Raw genomic sequence first — 25,529 nt, forward strand, 5'->3', positions numbered from 1 at the left:
TAAATATAATGTGAATATAAAAGTGGCTTAGAGCAGAAATCTATTGAAAATCTTTTGTCCCCCTAAGGAGAAATCTGCTTAATTATGAATCCTGTGCATTTAAGGAAACTTGGCTCATAATAACCAGAGAAAACACTGAGAAGAAAAGGTACTGTAAAGTCACTGCTTGTGAATAAAAGCACCATCCTTGAATAGTGAGCTGCACAAAGGCTCCATTTATATTCTAACTCTTGCATCTCAGTCAACATGCAGACCCACGAAGCCTTAACGATTTGGCTTCGAACATTATTTGACTGATTTCAGAGAGGTGAAAATGTAATCGTCTGAAATATTTGAAACTATCACAAGAAGTTTCAAGAACATATTATGGTTTAGGGGGTAGCATACCTCTGTCCACCAACTCTGCAGATTCTGACAGTGAGCTAGGACTTTCTAGTGTTGGACATGTTGCCCCTTTCTCTTGCTGGTCTATTGACATGAGTAGCAATATCTCACTGGCCATAGAATTCTTAGACCACTGTCCTTGCCGTGTATAGACTGACTGTAAATTTTAAATGTAGTAAATCCAAAAACATGGGGGATATTATAGACCTGTTGTGTATGTGCTCCTTCACTGACATAGACTCAAACTGCTTTTGGACTTCAGAGGGGTTCTCTTCCCCACAAATTTGGTTCAATTCATCTGCCAACTCCTTGTCTTAGATTTTCTACAGGTCTTTTTTTTGTAACATCTGTGTTAAAAGGCATAGTGAATAGTATCTCCTTTCTGCCTTTAGCTGTATGGCCCAAAGCAGGTAGCAAGCGTACATGTGAAATCTCCAGACTTCATGTCAAATGAGCCCAGCACTGTGCTTCTACCTACTCTTATGTGTAATAGAACAAGGCCCACAGGAACCAGAATTAATCCAGATAAGCTAGTAGCCTAATGCCCTTTCCACACCAGATCTCCAAGAAGTCACAAAAGATATTCAACTCCACCTCCAGCAAATGCTACCAAAACTGTGCAGATGTTCTCTTCCAAGAGGAAAGCGAAAGTGGCCTCTCTACTCACCCCAACATGACCATCAACTGCTTGTTTTGGGCTTATGCTTTAAGTTTTACTGGTAGACCACTCACAATTCTGAAGTGAAAACTGAGCAAACACTTTGCATTACTTAATTCAGATAGAGCTGAACCTTAGACTTAAAAGTGCAAGATCTAAAATATCTCAAAATTCAAAAACATATTGCTTTCTCAGTTTCCCACAGCTCCAAAAACAAGACATTGTCAGTCACTAACCTGTAAGCCAGAGACCTTTTTCAGCTTCTAGATATTTCTCACTATACAAGACAGGTGAAGAGCAGCAATAACAGCACACAGCTGCATAAAGCATCTTTCTCTCACGTAAATCAAAGTATGCAGGAGGAAAGCAGAGGAAAGACAGAGAATATGCAGGGAGTTGCTTCTGCTAATAATACAATTTATAGCAACAGAAAACAGTGTTACCTTTCTGTTTTCTTCTAGTCCACATAAAATATTTCCTCAGAGTTTTCTTTAACAGACCTGAGATTATCACAATTGGTGCAACAGATGTTGGTCTCTAGAAAGAATGGCCTGATCCTGTAAAACCTGCTTTCTCATGTGCAGACCCTTTGAAATCAGTGGGATTTATGTAAATAGGGATTTGCAGGATTAGGTCTACAGTCTAGAGAGTCTGCAGTACTTCACTCATACATGTTCTAGTTTTGTTGCCTGGGAACCCAGTACACCAGGGTAGCTCCCAAACAGGCCAAACATCTTTTTACAGAAGTAATATGAAACTGAACACGTTCTTTGCAGCACAAATTCCACATTAGTTCCCTATACTGCAGTAAAATAAGCACTCCTGCATCAAGTGAGGTTCAAAAGGAACAGATCTGATCCATGTGAATGTACAAAATACAAGAGGAATGTCTATTTAATTTAGAAAACTGGAGAGAGAAAAAAGAAAAGGAAAAAAAAAACAACATTTCCCTCCCTTTCAACAGAACACAAAGTTGAATATGCATATTTTCATTTCCCAACATCAAAACCTGGAGCAGTAAACATTTAGTATACAGTAAGTTCGGGTTGCCACAGAGACTGGAAAAAAAAGCTGTTGCCCAGAAGTCAGCAGAATTATATAGCACAGGGATTTCAAAATTGGTTTCCTTCAGTGTCACTGACAATTGAGATGGCAGACACAGCTACAGCAAGCACCAGTAGCCACACATACCAACCACAGACTTCCCCAAAACAAGGCAGTAGCAGCATACCACTGCTAAGTTGTATATGTGCACAGGAGTAGGCCTGCTTTTGTTTCTCACTGCACAAATGCCCCAAAGCAGGGCTGTCTGCCTGCTCATCACATCCCCAGAACAGGGTGCTCATTCTCCTTCACACTTCCTAACACCCACACTTGGGCAGCCTTTGCTGCACTTCCTGTCTACTTCTATTCTCTAATCCCACAGTGGTGTCTTCTCTCACCTTGTCCAGGCCTTGCATCCCCCCCAAGTTTCTGGCAGTAACTCATTAACTGCTCTAATTTTTACCAGCAAGGATGCACCTACATGGTAACCTGGCCACCAAGCAACAACACAGTGATAGATCCCCAAAAAACCTGAACAGGGGTAGCTGCCTGGGAAATACCTGGCACTTCTACTCCTTTTCTGTGATGTCCACAGCTACTCTGCAGCTCAGGTGAGTGCCATACAGACTGCAAAAGATATGCTGGCACTTATGTGTCATACCAGTGGTACAGAAACCAGCACCAACCTTGAGAACTCAGCTAAGGCATCCTTGTCAATAATATACATAGCAACTAGGAAGGTTGCCACACACCTTTCACTCAAACTTGAAACTACTTACGAAATGCTAAGTCAACAAACATAGTCAGGCTCATATGGCTATGCTATTATAATTAGAAAATAAAACAGATGAGAGAATTTTAAATGAACCTGCTGTGGTATGTTTTTCCTGCAGAGGTCTATGTCACCCTTTGAGGAATCTGCAGTACATAAAAGCACATTTATGCTGCTTTCAGGAGCCATGTAGGCCTGCTGAAACTTTGCCGTAATGTCTTTATGTATCATTATGCATGAAGGTGAACTTCAGTAAAAAGAAACAAAAGAATTCACAGAAACACAGATGGAATGAGGCTGGAAGGGATCACTGGAGGTCACTAGGACCACCTAGGGCTGGCTGCACAGAGCCGTATCCAAATGACTTTTACCTATCTCCAAGAAGGACACTCCACAAGCCTCTGAGCCTCTGCCCAGTAATTCTAATAGCAAAAAAGCATTTCCTGATGTTCAGGAGGAAACTCCCGTGCCTTGACATATGCCCATTGCCTCTTGTTCTGAAAAATCCTGTCTCCATCCTCTTTGCAACATCCCTTCAGGTATTTGTATATTGGTAATATGCCCTTGAGCCATCTCTTCTCCAGGCTGCAGTCCCAGCTCTCTCAATCTTTCCTCTTAAGGAGAGATGTTTCAGCCCCTTAATCATCCCCATGGCCCTTTGTTGGACTCTCTCCATTATGTCCATATCTCTCTTGTACTGGGGCCCCCAAATAAGACACAATATCCCCAGGGGCTTTTCTGTCAGTTTTCTTTCCAGCTGGGTGACTAGAATGTTTCTTCCTAACTATGTCTGTTGGCTTCAGCAACTCAGTGCCTATCAAAGTCAAGAGGAATGTCATGAGCATTCGGAAGACATAATAATGACTTGTACCTTCATATGGAATTTAACAAAAAGTCTATGTATAACTCACTCTGTACATTTCTCACTAGATAGAATAGCAATTTTTGTGTTAATGCTTGCCCTACAGTGAAATACTTCAGCAAGACCAAGTTACCAGTAATGTGGCTTGAATTCTGACAAGGTCAAACTAGTTGGACTATATTTAAAAACACTTTTACCTTACTGCAATAGAATGGTGTGTTTCAAGACTATATACTACAGAAACATAAAGCTCTTCTGATCATGTAACGTAGGCTCAGAAGCTAACACTGTGCACTGTGCTTCAAGTCAATTACTGCTGAACATGCAGGAGAACAGTGCAGGACTCAAGCATAGCACCAAGAGAATTCATATGCTCCTTTGATCAAAGGAAACTAAGCAGGCTGTGTCCAGGAAATCAACTACCAAACTGTGAAATCCTGAGAGAAAGTTTGGATGATTTTATTTGTTCGTTATTTATGAAGATTAGAAAAGAGCAAATTTGAATACTACATTAAAATAACAGGACTCTGAGGACATTAAGAGGGCAGCTGAACAACCTCTCTGCTGGACAACTTGATCACATTTAAGTGTATCATTTTGGCAGGTGCTTCCTAAACTAGGTCTGGGTAAGAATAACACAGGAGAGTCTCACTCTCCTTTTTTTCCCAAACATAGTCTTTCCTGATGAAATGTTAAGCCTTTACTTCTTCACCTACCTACGAAGGCAAATCTAAAATCTAAAAAGCCTCTACTTCTCACTTTACTTCTGAAATGCACCACCCAAATCTGGACATCACTGAAGATGATTATGCCATGGTAGGATGCAGATAGTGGTGTGTAAGTCCTTGAAACAATTATTGCAATTCAGATTTATGTCTTGGTCCACAGTTCTGAATGATCAATATCATTATTTGACTATAATGACCCTGGTCCTAAATTTAAAATATGGCTTTCAACACATGTGCTCTACATCATACAAATGTTGGAAGACAAACAACAGATTAATTGCTGGCCCTAATGCTGTGTTTGTGAGTGCTAAGAAGTCATTCCAAATGTTCCAAAAAGGATTAATGCAGTATAACAAGTCTATTTAATTACTGAAAGACCAGTGATCCTCATTTTATTATAAGCAGCTTTTCCTTTATTTGGAAGCTCAAAATAGAACAGAAATGATTACATGACAACTGTAATTCTTGTCCCAGAATATTTAAGTTATATTCAACAGTATAGTGAAAAGAATCTGCAAGAGGCCAGGGAAGGCTATGTACACACACTGTATCTGAGTATGACAATGCAAGATTAGGCATGTGTTTTAAAATTAACCAGTACTTCTTGCTATAGTCAAACTGCACAAGCAATTCTTATGCTCTGTGTAGCAGTATGATGTGTTTCCTTAACAAGGAAAAAAATCCAGCAATAATTACACAGTTACAGTAATTACACATAGCTTAAAAAAAAAAAAAAAAAAAAAAAAAAGAACAACCCTTGAGTTTAATAAAATCAAAGAAGTCCATGACTCCTGCAATACAAGTCTTTATAGATGACTGAACTGGCAACTATGAATGCACATATGGTAAAACTAAAAGTTGATATCATTTACTTTAAATTATGTGTCTGAATCTAGACAGCCCTATCAATTTTCCAATTCTTTTTTTCTGTACAGGCTAGTTATTCTTTAACTGAAAGATAAACACTAGAATAACTTTTGATGTTAACCCTCTCTAAACTCTGAAACACACTGACTGAGTCAATCACCTGGAAAAAATTTATGGATGGACTACTTTTCACTTTTATGAATTAATGTCACTTCCCACTCTTAGAAGTAGAGAACAGTAGCTTCATAGCTTTGTAGGCATTGATTTTACAACTAGCTCATTACCAGCCAAAAGGCCAGGAATGAGGAAAACAGTGACTTCAAAAGGAAAAGTAGAAGGCATGCTGAGTCCAAAAAGGACAAACTACCAATCGAGCATTATTAGAAAGTTCTTGTACAACCAATAGGGACATCAGGCACGAGTTGGCCTTTCAAGACAAGACTCTGGAATAAACACAAAGCAATATCACGCCGTTAAATAAATCTGAGCAACGGGTTCTCTCTCAGTTGCCTTTCAAACCAGACTTGGCCACAGCACTAGTAAATTGAGATAGAATTATCAGCATATTCCAGACACAAGCAGTCTGTTACACTAGCTTGACTTTCATCCCGCACCTCAGACCAAACTCTTCACCATTCATCCTTCTCCCATGTCACTGTGCTCTGGTCTGAGTTACTCACCCATGAGGCTGAAAACCTTAGAACTGGAGAGGTGAGAGGGGTGAGGAACAAGACTGAACTCAAAGGCAACCCCTATAAACACTGCAAATTCATCCTGTTTCCTTGGCCAGCTAGATTAACATATATCTAACTGCCCACAATGACTGTTTCTTTCTCCTTTCAATATAAAGCATTTTTTCTTTCTACTGTCACAGGGCACCAAACCTCGGACAGCACCAAAACTGTGGCCCCCTGGCCAAAGGGGCCAGTCCTGCCCAAGGCTCCTGGTGACTGAAACATCACTGATTCCAAGGGATGCTCTCAGCACAGACCTGGTTTCTGCAGCAAATGATCCTGCTGGGTGGTTTTCCTCTGCCACCCTCTCCCATGGTGCAGAACCACCGCAGGGCTTTCAGTGGAGGAATGCTTTGTGCTGGCCCTCCCTGCTTGGGCAAGTTTCTTCTGTCCGGGCATGAGAAAACAGGGTAAGATGTTTCTTTACCATTCAGAGCCCACTTGGGGGCTGGGCATCAGCAGGCAGATTTTGATTGCATTAAAGTGTAGGGAGAGTTATACCTTTTCAGCCAGTACACATCTAGGTGTTTTGCAATATCCAGCTACTGAGGCAGCACTACAGCAAGTGATGCTGTCTGTTATGACTCAAGGAAATCTGCCTGCAGTCACACAGGGCTGGAAACTAAGGTATGGATCTCGATGTCTTTACATCTCAGCAAGATCTTCACAATGCCATCACAGGGATGCTATTTAGATTCCCTACATCAGCAGTCCCCTCCTCGTCCTTCAGAGGAGCTGTGTAACAGCAGTCAAAAAACAGACCACAGCTGAAGAGTTTCATACTGAAAGAAAAAGTTTGATCATTTAGAACTGTATAGGAACACCATCTGCACAGATGTTATCTGGTGGGTTTTGTTGTTCTTCTCACCTCCAAAAAAAAAAGACTGCAGAAATTCACCCAATCATGCTGCCAATTCAGGGCATAGTGCAGAGAATAAAGTACGTTTTAAACAAAAAAAAATTTATCTACTAAGTCTATTCACATGAGAAAAGTTTTCAGGCTAAGGCCTTAAATTAAGAACATACCAATTATCTGATCATTTCTTACAGATTTACCACTGGTACCATACTGGTGTATAAGCTTTCCTGTATCAGCAAGTCTGTATCATGCCATCAGTTTTTCAAACAGATCCTGTCACTGATTTCAAAAGGCACTGCTTCCTAAAACTGCAGCACAATGCACGCAGAAGATGATTAGATGTAATATTCATCTCAAAAAACTAAACTGTCCTAACAGTCAAATTGTAGGTAATTACAGAGAGCAGAAAGCCCAAATCAAGGAGCTGGCAAGAGAATCTGGGACATTCACTGTAGGCAGCCTGTCAGGATGCAGGGCAAATGAATTCGCCTTTCACCAAGAGTCAAGTTTAAGTAGAAACAGTTTTCCCCGGAAACAAAGAATTTCACAAAAAAAAAAAAAAAAAAAAAAAAAAAAAAGAGAGAGAGAGAGAGAGAGAGAATACAAATATTTCATTTTAACAAGTTTAGACACTACATCAAACATCTTGTATGAAGTGCTTTTCTTCAGAGACCATGGTCACTACTGAGTAAAATATTGATTTTATTCAATACTAGCCTTTAAGAAGAGAAGGTTCTGGTACCAAATAAATAATATAGCCATTTAGGTAGTGTACCTCCACTTCAAGAAAGAATTTAAATCTCCTTCTTTATTTTGTAAAAACTGAAGTAGTGTGCATACGCATTATATTTTGGTTGCAAAATACTTTCCAAATGAAGCCTTCTTTCCCATATAACTCACATAATGATGCCCAAAGTGAAACAAAGCCGACAAAGAATTATGGGTGTTTTCCCTTGAGAAATGCAGAAAACCTGGGTGCCCTCAAAGAAAAGAAGGACACCACAGCATCAAGGAGGAAGAGGTTTCCCGCCAGCCGGCAGAAATCCTTCCTCCACCTCTTCCACAGAGAAGGGCAGCCACTTTGTCCCCACCACTGTCAACAGACAAGAGACAGTGATGCTGAGAGCCTGACCACCTCCAATAGAGGACACAGCAGCTCCAGAGGGATGCCGTGAAACCCACTGGGGTGGAAAGTGGGGGCTGAGGCCTTCTTGTCAACGATTATCACAGAGGATCAGAGGAAGCAGTGACGCTGCCGAACAATGGAGAGGTCAAGCAGTTCACAGCCATTTCATGACCCAGACAAGTCAAGGTCAAGAGATTCAGGTAGCAACTTGGCCTGGGCATGAGTTACAGCACAAATGAATTGTTTTAACAAATCAGCTTTGGTCAATTAAACCTAACAAGACGTGTTACATAACATAGCAGGGTCCCTGACACTAGGCCAGGAGCTGAGGCTGGCCTCATAAAACACATCTTTTAACATAGCATAACAAATTTAAGGTAATCCATCCAGAAACTGCACATGTCAGAAAAAAGAAAACAAAAGTTGTCTTGACTAGGAGGTGTTCTCACACTTTTAAATCAGAAACAATGGATTATAGACATCCTTTCAATATATCTGGCATCATTTTCCATAGCGTTAGTCACACAGTGGAAAACTGATGCTGTGGTAAATAGTCTTGTTAACCATAACATACAAGGCCCTCCAAAAAAAAATGTCTGAGGAAATCCAGCATTCCATTAATACTCATTTCATTAAAAAGGCTGAAAATTTCACTAAAAAGGCTGAAAATATAATAATAAAAAGTCATCTAAGGCCAATGTATTCATAAACAAAATACAGTAAGTATGACTTTTTAAATTATTTTTAATTTCTAAAGATGTTGAGTCTGTAATTACTGAATTCTAATATCTATACAGCCTTTGTTTTCATTTAAAAAAAAAAAAAGTATAGGATTCTGTGTCATTTTATTGGGAAATGTTTTCTAAATATGGCAGTATGACTGACTAAAAAGTAAATTGCAATGCTAGATCTAACATATATCTTTCATGATAATCTTTCTCTTTTTTTTAATTTATCCTTTATGAAAATCTGTATAGCATTTCAGTTTAATGCATCTTGAAGATTGAGAAGGCAAATATTTAAGCAGTATTTTCAATAACTAAATATATAAAATTCTCAATTGTCTAATATCTTCAAATAATATGGAATATATTTACTTGTACACATAATTTCTGTTGCCTGATATAAGAAAAACTATCCTTTTTATTTTTATTTTTTAATTGCTCAACAAACACACTGTTTCTCAAACAGTGTTTACTAGCTGTCCACTAGCTGACTTTGCTGTTCTGTCTCCAAAGAAGAGAAGGTGAACCGCTTTGTTTTGTTTCAGCACATATTTTTCAGGGACTAAACAATTAGAAGTCCTCTCCAAGTCAGGGCGATGCCTTTAGTGAAGACACTTTTGTAACACTGAAGGGCACTGGAAAATATAAAATTCCCCTTTCTCTGGATATATAGTTACTGTTAGAACACCCAAGGTTTCTCTGAGGGAAGAGCTTGATGGTCGGTTTTGTGCTATTCTTTGCCCAAAGTTATCATAGTAATTTCTCCTAATTTCAATTCTATTTCTTCAGGTTTAAAAAATGAATATTTTTAAAGATCCCAAATACCAGAAGTAGTTAGGAGGGACACAAAATTAAAAAGATCCCAATGTCTGGACAACTTCAAGTAACTTTTTTTTTATATGAGATGGGTTACAAGGTAAAAGAAGGATGTGACAAAAGAGTCTTGGGGCATGCAGGAAAAACCTGCAACAATCAGGCTGGCTAAAATGGTCAAAATGTTATTTTTGCTAAACATACTCTAGATTTCTACTTCTTTCATAGACAGGATCCCCCACAAAAGCCATGTCTGAAGTACCTATCTCCCACTGACTGTGAAAAAAGCTAGAACAAAAGTCACACGCCAATAATGAAGCACCGAAGAAATGGCTAAAGAAACATATTTGGGTGGGGGAAAAAAAAATAAAATAAAATAAAAAATAAAAAATAAAAAAAGGAAAGAAGGGTGGAGAAGAGAGAAGGAAAGTAATCTTTCTATAAATTAAAATGTGGTGGGGAAAAAAAAAAAAGAAAAAAAAAAGATAACAGCTGCGCAAGAGGAATGTTCCCAACGTCACACGCAACTCACTGCTCTCAGACACTACAATATACACACCCAAATCAACTCGCTCTTCTCTTGGACAAAGTTAATAATCCGTGATTTACTTTCTCATTACTAGCTTCTGAGACTTTCACGCCACTTTTAATCCAACCCCTCATTGCCCAGAGCTAAGTTTTTAGCAGGTGCTTCTTGAAATTTCTAGTGATAGAAAAATATATAAATAAACAAATAACAGAGGAAAATCATGTAGCCTCTCCAAAAAGAATGGGGTCTTCCTTTTCACATTCACTAAGCATCTGAAATGTGTTTCCAGACAAGGGGTTTCTTCTCCAACCCAAAATGGAAGTAATGACTCTGTTTAGTTAAGTTAGCCCTTTAACTTGATCCTGAGATAATCCCATTCGATTGCAGCAAAGCAGCATCCACCATCCTGCTGGGACTGGATCATAACTCCTTAGGAAAGTCGCTGGATTATTCTGCTTGGCATTGAAGTGCGCAGTTCCAAAGACCAAAGCTCCAGCCAGCCACCATTCCTCCAGCTTTCTATTCTGCTCCTTCACTAAAAGCAGGAAAAAGGGGGAGAAGGAAAACCCAGGGAGAAAGGAAAGCTGGAAAAAGATGTTGGCTTGACAGCAGACTGGTGCAATAAACTTCAGAATCCAACATGCAGAGGAATTACTGTTTAATTATAACGTTTTCACAGCTACAATGAATTCAATATGCATAAAAATTAAGAAATTTAAAACATAGACCTCTGCTGTTAAGTGAAGTATTTCCTTCACAAATTAGTGGCCTTATTTATAGTTTTGAAGCATTTTGTTTGTTCCCAGCATTGTTCTTCTGTCTGAAACTATCATGAAGCAAGAATTTTCTGTTTTCATTTCTATTCTTTTCTTCACTTTATAGCTTCTTGCTGTTGATCTAAATGTGATTCAAAAATTAATGCTGACTTCTAAATTTTCAACTAGTTGCACAAAATTTATTTAACCGTAAGCTTCCTTTGTCTTCAACACAATTACATCATTTAACCCTGTGAAAATTACCTCCCTCGTGTATCAAGCAGGAAAAAAAACTGAACAAGCAAAAAAAAAATGACTCCTTCCTAAAACATACAGATATATATATATTTCATTTTTTATTTCAGTATTAAAAATTCCCTTTTCTTTCTTATGAATCTGTGGTATTACTTATAAAACTTGAATTTGAAAAGAGAAAAATAGACATTTGGGATTTTTCAGTTTTACTGTGTGAATGGTAGGTGAGTTTTTCAAGTGTTTAAATTTCCCATGACTTCATGCAAAAAATAACAATAATCATCAACTGAAAAACATTATTATGCTCATATATACAATAAATTAACTTCCATTTTTAATGACAAATGTCTTCTCTGTCTGCAGTTTTCAGCACATTTGAGATAGTCAACAAAGTGATCATCCCACGTTTCACATCAGAAAACTAGAAAATAAATCAATGAGGCTTCCTTTTCAGTTGACACAAGGAGTGTTTTAAAATTACATTTTTTGCATGCCTGAATAGACTCTAATTGCTCAAAATAATCCAATGTTTTTAAAATGTTTATTATTTCCTATTAGTTCTCAAACCACAACAAGCTCCCCTTACATGAGAACAAATAAAATACAAACTCCTACCTCTACTTCTGCATTGATTAAAAATTGATACTTAATGCAGGGGATAAGCATGCCATTTCAGTGTCCAAGAAATAGGCTGCAAGAACATACAGACACCCACAGGGTAAAGCCAGTAATAATCTATATTTCCTGTTGTTCTCAGTGGAATTAACAATTTGCTGTGTAAACTCCAACAAATCGCCCTGTGCTTTGACATATCCTTCTGGAAAACAGGTAAAATGTTCAACTGTTTCTTCCCATATAATCATAAGGCACTAAGGAGGAGGCAAATAAGTTAAAGGGTGTAGGAACAATTAGCAATTCAGCAGATTGATTGATTATTCTAGGCCTATTTTTCCGTTTTATTAATTGTGTGTGGAAGCATCAGTGCACTCAAGAAACACAAACCCACATCCAAATTCTTTCAGGGTGTTGCAGCATTTGGGCACATGAACGTTACACACATTACACAAAGAGGATATCGCTTAAAGAAAGTTCAGGGTGTGATTTCAAGTGGAATTTCTTGTGCTCAAGGCAAACAGACAACAACAAAAAATGCCATTTTAAAATAGAAAAAAATATTTTTATTATACCGCTACATTCTCAATTTCATGTGTTTACTAAAGCTAAACTGGATGCACAGTGTAAGAATGACTGCACAGACTTATTCGAAAAAAAACGAGCTTCCCATGACAAGGAAGTCACAAAATGCAAGAAGCCTGATAAGGGGACTGCGCCACTGACCTGCTGAGAGGCCACTGGCCCATTCTTGCAGTTCAGAGGCATCGCCTCTGAGCTACGCAGAGTCCCTTCTGAAAGTAGAACACGCTGTCCAAAGTGAGACAGCGCATCCCTGCTACCGGCTCTGCCAAAGAGAAAAGTCAGCATCCCAGCTCAGCAAGTGATCACTGACCCCTCAGCGCTTGGCTGGGCTGGAAACAGCTCCGGATGCACACAGGTGCAGCAAAGGAACGCCCACACTCCGGATGGGCCCCAGGCAGCCTGCGGCAGCCGTCTGGTGTGCAGCCTGCCAACCTGCTCCTTGGGTCTCCCCAGGTGCTGGGCAGATGAGTCCGCAAGGCAAAGCTCTCCCCTGACGACCTGCAGGGAGCTGGCCTCTCCCGCCCTCTCCCCCTCTTGACGTTTTTCTCTCCCCTTCCTTTCTCCCACGACCTCCGGAGATGCAGGACACAGCCTGGTGATCCCGGGGCTCGCATAGGCCAGGCTTCCTTCTGCGCGGACCTTTGGGAAGGGCTTGCTAATCCTCCTTATTAATTAATAAGATAATAGCAGTTAACCGGAAAGCAATATTAATGCTATCTAGGAAACTTCCAGCACAAATGATTTAGTCTTTTCACCAAATTGCTGGTAGCAGAAATCCCGCAGCTGGAACAGCAACATCTTGATGTGTAAAGAACTTAAATCAGGAGTGCCTGAGCAGTACCAGACGTAGGACATCTGCATCTATTTTCTGCTCTCATTCTTGGATAGTTTAAAAGATCCTCCCCTCAACTTCACATTTTATTAACAGCTGGGGATGCAGGCTCCCCCAGTTATATCAGTCTTGCACAAGGACAAAGGAGAGTGTAAACATCAACATGACTGATCTGAGAGATATACTCCGAGAGGCACACGCGTTACACACTTTAAAATGCTTACCATTTACATTTACCATTGCTTGAGTCCTTTATACTCCCAAAGTATTTCTTATGCCTATTATGCTTCATTCACTATCTGCTAAAATGCTTTGCATTTTATTTATGCTGCCAGGAAGAAAAACAGCAGAGACAACATGAGGATCAGGAATTCTGCAGATGAGATCCATTGCTGTAGATATTTTATATTTTTTAAAAAGAGCGGTGCGATTTTATTTTTTTTTTTTTATCAGCCATTGTAAGTTTAAGCAAAACATCTCTCAGAAGAAGGGATTTATATTATCTGGGTTCTGTTGCAGCAAACAAGTACTGCAGCTTTCATTCACTGATTGTCAAAAACTTTCCAATGTGCCCACTGCAATGCGGATGCCAACCAACGAATCAAAGGCATTCAGCAACTAGACAAAGAGGGTCTGATGCCAACCTCGGTGCCACTGGCAACCATTATTGGCATCAAGCACATTGTCTGCCTTTTTTTTTTTTTTTTTCCTCCTCTCCTGGCACTTGACAAACAAAATGGCGGTTCTTGTAGCAACGGGAACGCAGCATAAGCGCTGCACTGATTGAGTCAAATATCATCAAATGATTTTTTGGACTCAGACGCATTTCATAGCAAACGACAGATACTCTGTGATGCCAGATAAAAAGAGAAAGAATGAAAGCGTGAAAGAAAAGAGAAAGTAACAAAAAAAATCATTTTTATCATTAGAAACAATACCCTTGACATTTTCAAGGTTTAGGGTTTTTAAAAACTCAGGCAGAGTAAACAGGGCACTGATGCAGAAGCAGAGCCCTGTAGAAGTGTATTATGAACAAAAATGATTTTGACACTAAACATTGATTACTGTGTCCATCCAATTTTCTTCCTCCATTTCAGTCAAAGGAGCAGCTTTGTAATTCTAAGTTAAGCCTCTTTTTTTTTTTTTTTTTTTTTTTTTTTTTTTTTTTAAGATTCTAAAGCACAAGAGGGTTGTAGAAACAGAATAGGGGGAAAAAGATGCTGAATTCTGACAGAGGTGGGCAAAAAGGAGAACCAGATAAAGTTGGTCAACCACAAAACTTGATAGGTTAATACTTAAGTCCTTATTTCTTACTTCAAGGCAGACATGGAAGTAGTCATTAAGAACTGAAAGAATTACTGACACTTCTAGATCTGGAAATTGTCAATATATTGTAACATTACTCTGCACTGCAATGCGGATGCCAACCAACAAATCACAGGCATCCTAGGCTAAACAAAGAAGGTCTGATGCCAATCCTGGTGCCACTGGCAACCATCACTGGCACTCGAACTATCCTTCCTCCTCCTTTTTCCTCTAATCTTCTTTTATAAAGCAACAAAAAAACAAACTATTTGGCCCCTTTCTTCATTTTGTGCATTAATTCCTTCTTCGTATTTCGTTCAGTCATTTGTTTCGATTTCTCTGCTTAGTTTTTCATATGATACTATTAGGCGGATTTTAGTATTGTAAAAGAGAAATATAGAGCAAAACAGCATGCGTAAAATGCAGCATTTTGGTTTACTTCATGCATATCTTTTTCAAGTCTGATGCTCTCAATCAAGTACACTGCGAAGTCCAATTAACTTGCATTCACTGAGGGCAGAGAATCAAAGTGGCAAAATGGGGAAAAATACACAAAGATAACTGAATATGACTTCTTCAAGAGAGCAAACAGATGTTAGCAAAAGTTTAACTGTGAAGCAGCACGAGAGATACAAAATACATACAGTTTGCAATAAACAATGGCTTCTGCTAAGGGTAGCTTGATACAAAAAAATTTGCCAGTTTCATCTTCCAGTATATTCGCAGAGTGGCTTCTTGTAACCTTTGAAGTCATAATATTACAGCACGCTTATCTTTCTCATTTCTGTTTAGGCAAATATTTTGAATAAACTAATATTCTCTATTTGTTTAAATCAATGAAATCAGATATGTTCTGCAATTCCTTCTCCAATTTCAAGCTATCCAACAACTTAAAATCAAGAGTGTAGGAGTACCATGACCCCAGCCTCTTTGGTTCAAGAGCTACTTAAGCTATTTTGCCTGCCTTTGTACTTTTGACTTTTACAGGCAGGTAAATCCATTAGAATTAATCAGTAAGTTAGGTCCTGCAATATACATGCATTCAATCTATCATTCAAACTTTTCTTCACAAAAAAAGATTTGAAGATAAAAAGTGTTTGTAATTAAACTGTTAAGTTCAGTGCTTTCGTAGAAAAGGTTCACGTTTACCCGACTGTTCTGCTGCTTAAAGTCACTGCAAAATATTTGAGTAAATTGTCGACTGCTGTGAAGAAAAAAAATATATAAAATACAAACGGCAAGAGAAAAAAAGAAACACAGATTTCCACGACGAATAATTTAAAAAAAAAAAATTGAATCCTATTCATACATTCATGTAAACACAATGCAATACTTGGGTGGCTAAACTTTTAAGAGAACAATTCGTTGCAAGTAAAAAGGTTGTTGTGTATCGAGTCTTTTAAACCACAGGTACCTGCTCAATGAAGACACGCAACCCTACTCCTTTGTTCCTAATAAAATCTATTCAGTTTCCTTTCCAGTTAGATCCGTAGTTACGTATGGGGCATCAGATAACAGACTGCCATCTGCCCTTCTGCAAGCCATTTCTGCCTACTACCAGGCCAAACCATGAAATGGCCCGCCATCCGCAGCTGGTCAAACTTACCCTGGTTTAGATCTGCAGCTAAGAAACAAATGCATTATTGCTACTTATCACTCAGCAATACAGTGATGGCTAGAGGATGACACGATCACCGAAAAGAAACAAAATTATCTCACAAAGAGAAAGTGCTTCTCAGAAGGCTTAGTATCAGAGAAAATCCTTTATCGACTTGCAGCCATTGTCAATTCTAGGGGACCTGCTCACAAATATTTTTTATCTAAATAAGTGATGTGACTAGCAAGTTTCTCCCTTATATACGATTAACAGAATAATAGACTTTACCTTAATTTCATAAATAAATAAATAACATGTAAATAAGCTTTTCTGCAATCTTCCATATAAAATTAAGTATACTACTGTAATTACGAAAACAAAATTTTAGAGGAAATTTCTCTGTTAATATTACAACCTGAATCTTTGTTTCAAAACTCTGATAGGAAACATGATCTAGCAATGTCAAATATGAATAAAACGTTAAATATGTATGCTGCAATTTTGCCTATTTAGTATTTGTTAACCAGCATTTCTGGGCTAAATTTTTATCATGTTTTATTTTGAGAACATTTACAATTGCTCTCAAAGTTTCAATAGCTTTATCAATTTAAGGATGAATTCTTGGTTATTTGAAACTGAAAAAACAAAAGTATTTGTACTGTTTATCATGACTGTGCTACTGCACATGCCTGCATCTGTACTGACAGTACTACAGGGAAGAAAAAAAAAAGACTTTAAAAATAAGAATAGCATTTCCTGAAGTCATAACTGGGAAAATATATATATATTTATATACAAAGAGAGAGTCAAATTGTGATGAGGAAAAAAAAAAAAAAAAAGAAAGGAACTGAAGAACTACCTTGAGACATTCTGCTCTCTCTTGAAAGAGAGCAAGAAACATATGCTAAACGTACACATAATCTGTGCAGGTCTGTAGGAGTGAGTGTGTCTGTGTGTATATACGTATACATGCCAATTTATATATGGATATGTACCCATGTTATGTATAGAGACCACAGAATAATGTTTCACTGGAAGACAGCCCATGGGGGAAACAGGGCTGCTTGGAATTCGAGTTTGACATACTAACATAGAAACATGACAATCTGCTTCCTACCTTGCTCCTGCACGTAGTATGCCAAAAACAAATCAAGCTCCTTGACTGATACTGTTATGTGGTGTGGCTGGACGCAAAGTGCTGGATTTGTGCAATGTGGGGATTTCATGAGCCGCTCTCCATCCGTACTTTCCAAGGGGATGCCTTTGAACAGGATCACCATGACTAGATCCAGACGCCAGACTTTGTCAGCCTGTCTCAGGCAGTCGATCCTCCTAATCTTACCCTTCTGGTCAGGATTGGACAATACACAGCACGGGTGCTTCTTCCCAGTCACTGTGAGCACAAAATCCTCCCGGAACTCTTGGCGAATATCTTTGCGCAGCTTGGCGAGGAGCCTGGATGCCCACTTCTGTTTAATTTCGGGCTTTTCGCTTAGTAGCTCATCCTTAACTGCTCTTTCCTCGTCCTTTGACATTCGTTTCTCGTGTTTTTTGAAGTACTTGCGCTTTCGAGCCTGGAGGTTGAACCAAGTATAGGCAATTGCACGGACATGCGGAAGAAGTGCCTCAATGAACGGGTGAAATTCATCCTGCGGAGGGAAGTGGAGGGGTAAGAAAGGAGAGAAGAAGAAAAGTCAGTAAACTGTCATAATCAAAGCAGCATCAATAAAGATTTCTGAAAATCTTAAAGCGAAATCCAAGACAAAGAGAATAAACATTCAATATTTACTTAATATTTACACAAATTTCTGCATAACACCCTTGATGTGATTACCATTGCTGTCAGACAACAGACAAAATTACACGGAAAATCACATTTTCCCATATTTCACTCTTTGAGAATAGCATCTGAAGGTTTTATTCTGTATGCCTCCCCCCACTTCATCCTACATCGCTGTAGAGACTACATCACTGAAAAGAGATGCTATCAAAATGTTTTGTTCCGAACATTTAAATATCTGAGTGAATGACTAGCATCAAGAAAAGTACCATTGCACAAAGAGGACACTATACAGTTCTAAAAAATCTGAGCAGAAATGTTCAGAACGCTGAAGTGAATGCCACAGTTCATTTCTCTTCTCTGTGGCACAGAAACACAAAGCATATACATGCTCAGTGTAATGCCACACAGTTCCCGCTTTTGGAGCATGCTCTCAGCAAGAGCCTGCTGGTGGCACAAAGAGCATGCGCCATTAAACTTGATCCATTTTCTTATCAAACGTCCAACATTCCAGCACTGAAACGGCACCATTCCAGTGGTGGTAACTAGAGAAACCAGTATACAGTAAGGGAAAGTGGGGAAAAGGCACAGCATGTTGTACACAAACCCTGCAAAGAAGCTTCTGTACTTTCAACTCTTCGGGCTTCCCTCCCACCACCCCCAAACTCTGTAAAATAAAAGTTTATGAAGTCGAGAACAAAAATTACATTAATTTTCTCCTGGCAGCTTCACTACAGGTTTTGAAGCCCCACAGAGTCAGTTAATTTGTTAACCGATCACATGAGTGTGGCAATTATTCTAAACCCCTTAAAAATCAATCTGAGGTGTACAATGAAAAATGGCAACTTGGCACAAACTTTGCATTCTTTGTGTTTCTGCATGCTGTGGCAGAGTGACATTACGAGTGCACCGCTGGTCAAATGCTGCTTTTGTGAAATCCGTGCCATTTATTTACAGTTCCGAAATATCCCTTCCTGTCATCTGGCTTCACCTGAAGTTCTTATCTTCTGCCTGACAGCAATATGTATTGCATTAAGGAGGTAATGCTTGGTTGTCATCTACAAGCACATCCTATAGCAATTAAGTTAATTCATCTTGTCTGCTTGAAGAACCGTCCTACACATCCATGTTCGTATCTAAATAGGCTTTTTCCAAAAACGAATGGCCCTTCTGTGAACAAATCCAATGTTCAGAACAGCGCAATCTGCTTATCATACGCTGCTGCATTTTTGTTTGCAAGTGAGATCTTAGGGGAGATATCTCCCTTTCTGTGCGCAGGCATATTTAGTTTTAAATACCAAGCAGATCGTTCATCACACTGAGCTGCACGGTGCAATCAAACTAAACCCAAATCTTTTCTTATACAATTATATTCAAGAATACAATTAACTAACTAATATTTTAGCTACACTGCTAGACGGGGAATGAATTATGCTTAATCAGAAGGCTGATTAACTCCATTAGGTAAAAATGATGAAAGTATAACTAATGGTCTCAATTATACAGAGTTCAGACTGCCATTGTGGGAGCTCCGGGCCAAGAATTCAGCATTTAAATCTTCAAATTTCAAAGTTCAGAATTTCCTGAATGGTATAAAAACCTACCAGAGCTGCTTACCTCTCTCCCCTCACCACCTCCAAAGCAAACTGAAAACAGCATAAAAGTTGTGAGTAGTTTACCTATGCTCACATTACCTTAACAGAGAAAGGAAAAAAAAAAAGAAAAAAAGAAAAAAAAAAAAGCAGAGATGCAATATCAGGAGATAGTTCAAGGCATAAATGACTGCACTACAGTACCGTGCTTGACAAAGAGCCACAAAGGCAATAATTAAACTGGCTAGCAGTTTCCAGCGGAGATCTGAACAATTCTGATACTATGCTGGCACAAAAAACTAGGCCGTGGAAAGAGTTAAACCACAATCTGTTCTTTGTGTGGGAAGGCAATACTGCTCTGAGTAACCACAGCCCATGATAAGGCTTCATGCGTTTTCCAGTGCCATGCTTTTTTCTCCTCTCTTCTAACTACCAGAGAAAGTTTATTTTTTCATCTACAAAAGCCATCTTAAAACATTTAAACAAAACGCTATTAAAATTCTAACTTAGCATAAGCAGGAAGGCTGTGTGGTATTAAATCTTTGCAATTCGTTTTAGACTAAATAAAGCAGATTTCCTACAGATCTTGAAAATGGTGACATCTGGGGTTAAAGGTGGGGCAAGGAGAAAGGCAGGGGGCTGAGGAGCTGTGGGAGAAATTATTTTTTTCCCGCAATACAGTAATTATGTCTGAAACAGACTTCAGCACTGTAGCTTAAAATGGGAATTAAATTAATGTGCAAGTTCTGCGCTATTAGAATACTGCAGACCCAGTTTTCATTTTTATGGGGAACATGGCAAACTCTTCCAGAATGGCTTCATTTTCAGGTACTTCACATACTATTACCAGTAATAGCCAGTAGCATTTTACATCTATGATAATTACACAGAATTCTTGACTTTAAATTCCACTTTCTGGTGATTGAATGCTTTCCTTTACAAAGACTGAAAAATTAAAAAAAAAAAAAAAGTAAGAAAAAGAAACACCTTTTTAAAACCAAATGGATGCTTCTCTTTTACAATATCACAGAGTCCTAAGTCTATAGATACATGCAAAGGATTGTGAAGGAGAAACAGCAACGAAGATCCCATTCTAAAGCAATATTATCGGATATCTTTGAGAGATTCATTGTGCATCCGGAGTCCTTCCAAATGAAACATTACTTGACAAGAAGAAGTGCCCATAAAAATGATCCTAAGTGGAGATTTCCAATTAATCACACGCTTTCTCCACTAAACCTCCTATAAAGCCATCTACAGATTTTTTTATATTTTTTTTTCACCTTAATATTAGTACAGGCAATATTGGGGGAGAAAAAAAAAAAAGAAGGAAAAAAAAAAAAAGAAAGATTTTTATGTGGCACTTACCCATGTGCCATAGCTGCTCTTCCAATAAAGTGATTTATGGAAGTAAGATGTCATATCCAATGGCTCAGGTGAACCATTCCGCACTGACCACTTAAATTAACATGGAAGTTATTATAGAATAACTATGTAGTTTGTAAATAAAGGGAAAATGCTCGTTGTCTAATTGTAGCGTAATGATGATAGATAGGCCAGGTTTTCTGTCTGGAAAAGGTAAAGGGGAAGTGGAGTGCTATTCTCACATTTTCCACTCTGACAAACTTCATATCAGTTCATCTGAGTTTGGACTGAAGACCATGCAATAAGTATGCAAGGCAGAAGTCCAGAAATTTTACACCAAAAACTTCAGTCGCTCCATTTCCCCACATGGATTTTCTTTGTGCATAATGAAAGAGCGTATTCTGAGGGGAAGAGAGAAAGACAACATATTCAGAGTTTCCTGGACCACCATAACATAAAAATAAACTGTGGTAAAAATATCACAAGAGCCCAAGCACTTGAAGGCATGCGGTAACTGCATCCTATCGTGCCTCAGCAAGAGGGATGAATGTAGTTTACACTCATTCCAAAACAGGGAGAAAGGCACATACAGGAGGACAGGAAAAAGGACACCCCTTACCCTTCCCCCTAAAATTACACTGCTTTTGCTAAGCCTTCCTTCTTCCTTCAAGTTACTTTACAGCTACCAAACTTATACTGAAACACCGGTGGGCAACATCTGATTTGCCAATGTCTGTCTTAACACTGCACTTCTGGCTTTTAGAGTTGTGCTTACAAGATGCTCCGGTGCTGCACTGGCACAAATTGAGTTGTGCTCCTCGTGCAGGCAGCCTGCTTCAAACAGGTGCTCTGTGTTTAGAACTTCTACCAAAATATTTTCTTCTGAGCACGCACTGCCACAGTCAACATGCATCTATGCAGAGCCTTCAAGATCGAGAACACAATAGAGAGAGCAATTCCAGCAGTGTTCTTTTAACTCAGCTGCAACTCAAAATTATGGAAAGCGTGCGTTCTCTTTTCCATTGTAACCTCTTTTTTTTTTTTTTTTTTTTTTTTTTTTTTTTAATTTAGGGAACGACAGTTTCAAAAATGCTCTCCTGGCTCCAAACAGACAGATAAAAAATCCAAACTACAATCAAACTGCTGTGATTTTTCTGCATGCATGTGCCTCTACGTGTGAACGGCTTCTGCACGGCAGACGCTGCAGCATGACTGTAACATGTAAAGCATGAAGTTATTAACACGCAGGAGCCAAGAACTGCTTCCTTATATCTATGGCTGCAGAGTGCAATGCTGTGTTTCTGTACCTGCCAAAGCATGGCATTTTAATAGAGATCTGCAGAGGGAAGAAATCTACTGCACCTAGGAGCCCAGTAAGTGAGCATATGGGAAAAAAATGTCACGAGAGCAGAAAAGAGCAACGTGAGCTGTGCGCTGTGCGAGAGGTGCTGGTGGAAACGTGTGCACTCTCAGTGCAAAAGCTGCTGCCTCAAGTTGTACTCTGAGGTACACGCTCCAGCGCAGAGATTTTGCTTCCTGACAATGATTTTGCAGGACACAGCCCATTATTTTGTACTAATGGAAGATTCCACCATAAGTAAGTTTTTACTGATGTGTACCACAACTGTACATGTATCTGCTATACAGCGTGCTTCCTACATGCAGCACTTTTTCTTTAGAAGGAGAAATACTCCTGCAGTACTCTTTTCCAGCTTTGCACCACTGAAGCTCACGTTTGCTTGCTGAAAATATCCATATCTAAGTCAATCACGCTCAGATGCCAAACAAAATATAAACAATAAAAAATGTGTCAGCCAAAAAGCTACAGGACTGTATCCAATCACTGAATAAGCCTTATCATTGTTTCCATCTCCATTCACAATTTGTGAATACTTCAGTCCTTTTGAATTACAATGCTTTCTAATTGTCGAATAACTTAAATCGTATTTATTTATTCACCGTGCAGCTATAAGCGCGTTATTGGCCGCTTAATTACGGCGCACACGAGACGTTACTTTCGCACGTTTTCTTCTTCTTGAGCTATTTGTCGCGCCAATGTGGAAGCAAGCAGTTATCACTTCATCAGTTTACATCACATCCTCCTCAGACACACTTTCACAAAAGCTCCTGAAAACTGTCCCCTGGCTCTGCACATAGGGTTCTCCCTTCGCGAAACGCTCCGGGGCCGCGGCCGCTTCCCCTGCAGCGCCGGTGCCGAGCGCGCTCCGCGGCCTCGCGAGGACCCTCCGCCGGCGGCTCCCGCGGCCGCTCAGCTCCCGGGGCCGGCACCGGGCAGCGCTGGGAGCTGCTCTCGGAGCTCCCCCTTTTCCCGGTGACAGCCGCGGCCCGAGCAGCGGTCCCGAGAGCGGCGCCGGGCGGCAGAGATCCCGGTGCGTTGCGAGCAGAACGCGCTCGGCCCCGAGCTCCGAGCTCGGCCGCTGCAGGCAGCGGAGCTCCTGAAGCGTCAGGCGGGGTTAGTTCGCACAGCAGAGAGCTGAGATTGCTTTCTTCCCTTTGGTCAAAGACAGCACTTTTCCTTTTTAAACCCTTTAATTAGGCTCCATGCACGCCGCAGAGCTGAAAAGAGCGCGGATAGCTTGATTCCAATCAAATCAATACTTATCAAACCCGCTTTTTTAGCGCAATTACGCTCATTTCCCTTCCGTTAACCTTTGACTCGCTGTGCGCCAGCAATTAACAGTATTTGTCTGCGAGTGACACTTTGAACGGATCCCCCCAAAACAATGGCCTGGTGCAGAGCATATCCCGAATCCCTCCTGCGAGCGGAGTTTGGGTCCGAGGAGCGGCACAACCGCGCCTTGACTCATTACAAGTGCTACACTGACTCATGAGCAACTCACACATAAACACAGAAAACGCGTGAAAATAAATAAATAAACGAGCAAACAAATGAAATAAATCAAAATGCGTCTATACCTGAGTGAGACAGATTGGAGAATACATCATGACTTCGCTTTTGCAAACGCGCTGCCCGGAGAGCCCCTAAGAAAAAGCCTCAAAAAAGGAATAATTTCATCTGTTCATTTTACAGTCATCTGAGACTCGAGGAAGATGAAATCAATCAGGACGGGGCTCTGCCCTGAATCACCACAACTCCACAACAAACCCCAGTCCTCCTTAAATAGCCAAAGATTCAAGTTCACTCCGTGCGCTCGATTTCCCGGGGTGAAATCCAATCTACACTTTTAACCCTCTTGTAGTCGGCGCGCAGAGCCGTGCTATGCTGCTGCTGCTGCTGCGGCGGCGGCTGCCGGCGGTTGTTTTGCAGATGAGGGGGGAAGGACTCGGGCGGGGGGGCGGGAGAGGGGGGAGGAGGTGGGCGGGAGGATTTTTTGTTGTTGTTGTTTGGCTTTTTTTTTAATTATTATTTTTTTTTTTTAAGAAGTTTTGGTGGCGGGTTATTACAGCACTGACACCACGCTCTCGAAAGTTCAAGGTTACAGCGCGGAGCAGAGCAGGAAAACGGCGGAGTGACGGCAGCGAAACTTTGCGCGGCGGCGACCGCGCGTGCGGGGCGATCCCCGCGTCCGGAGAGGCTTCGCACGGCCGTGCCGCTCGGGGCTCCGCCTGCGCGCTGCGCGCCGCTCCGAGCGCCGCGCCGAGGGGCCGCTCCCCGCTGTAATGAAAACGATCTGCTGAAATGCAGGCGATCGGTCCCCTCCAGCGCTTTCCCTCCCGCCCCGTTTGCCTTCGCGCCGTCTCCCTTTTCCCCTTTTCTCTCGGCTCCCAGAACTTGGAAGTTGAAAAATTCGCCGGTTACACCCTCCGGACCCAGCTCCAGATCTCTTTCCAAATGAGACTTAAGTATTTCTTTTTTAATTATTTAATTACACAATCATCGCTTACACTCCTCCTCCTCCTGCTGCACATACATTCCAGCTCCGCCAGATCCCCCCCTCCCCGACCCTCCCTATTAATCACCGCCGAACGCTGCAAAAGGACCCGGCGCGCTTAGCAAACATCCCTCATTTTCCCTCTCCTCTGCCGGGAGAAAGTTGCGGCGGGGGGCGGGGGCCGGGGGCGGGCTGCCATCTGCAGGAGGTTTCTCTTCCTCCTCCCGCCGGGCGCGATCCGGCGGCGGGCGGGGCGCGGGGGCGCGGGGACGGGCCGGGGGCAGCGCGGGGAGCGCTGCGCAGGAGCTGCGGCTCCGCGCCGGTGAGGGAGAAGGGAAAGGGGCCGCGGGGGGAACGCAGAATTGCCCTCGCGGTGCGCTGCGAGGCCGGGGTGCCCCCGGCCCCGAAGAGACCGCCGCCCGCCTCCCTCCCTCCCGAAGTGCGAGTTTGTTCGCGTAGGGCGTTTCGTGGCGACACATCAAGGAGAGGAGGCAGGTTCAAGTCAACCATGAAATGGTCACTTTTTAACCCCGTCCTGTCCTCATTAGGGAAATGCTCAAACACAGCCCATTTTCCAAGAGGGCTCTTAATGAGGGGAGCTTGCCAAGTCCACCAGCTGCAATCCCCATAAATTTACAGATCAGAAGGAGAAGGGGGATGGGCAGGGAGACAGAGCACCCTACAGCCAGGTACTGCCACAGAAACGGCCCCAGCCCTGCACTGACGCTGCAGAATGCATACCGTATCCCTGCAACTCCAGCTACACTCGCACAGCCCCCTCAGATCTGCAGGGTTCCACCGACAGCCACAGCTTTCCCTTTCTGTAGACCACATTAATCAGTGATGGGTTCAGAGCATGCATTGGGCAAGCAGGGATGAGGCAAAGTCGGGGTTAA

General features: G+C 40.9%; 1 protein-coding gene across 9 annotated transcripts in view; it reads right to left on the reverse strand.

Annotated features, from left to right (window-relative positions):
• NFIB (nuclear factor I B) overlaps positions 1-24,060 on the reverse strand; it is a 175,074-nt gene extending 151,014 nt beyond the window's left edge. For 8 of the 9 annotated variants that reach the window (XM_048931009.1, XM_048931003.1, XM_048931007.1 and 5 more), the window contains exons 1-2: positions 23,717-24,060; positions 17,160-17,691 (exon numbers count right to left, since the gene is read on the reverse strand). In XM_048931009.1, the coding sequence (XP_048786966.1) occupies positions 17,160-17,691; positions 23,717-23,746 (562 nt within the window). In that variant the 5' untranslated portion in view covers positions 23,747-24,060. Of the gene's footprint in view, positions 1-13,548; positions 15,650-17,159; positions 17,692-23,716 lie in introns of those variants that run through there. The other variant, XM_048931011.1, reaches the window with a different exon arrangement.
• Between the last annotated feature and the right edge of the window lie 1,469 nt (positions 24,061-25,529).

The sequence above is a fragment of the Lagopus muta genome, chromosome Z, assembly GCF_023343835.1.
Source record: "Lagopus muta isolate bLagMut1 chromosome Z, bLagMut1 primary, whole genome shotgun sequence".
Classification (NCBI taxonomy): domain Eukaryota; kingdom Metazoa; phylum Chordata; class Aves; order Galliformes; family Phasianidae; genus Lagopus; species Lagopus muta.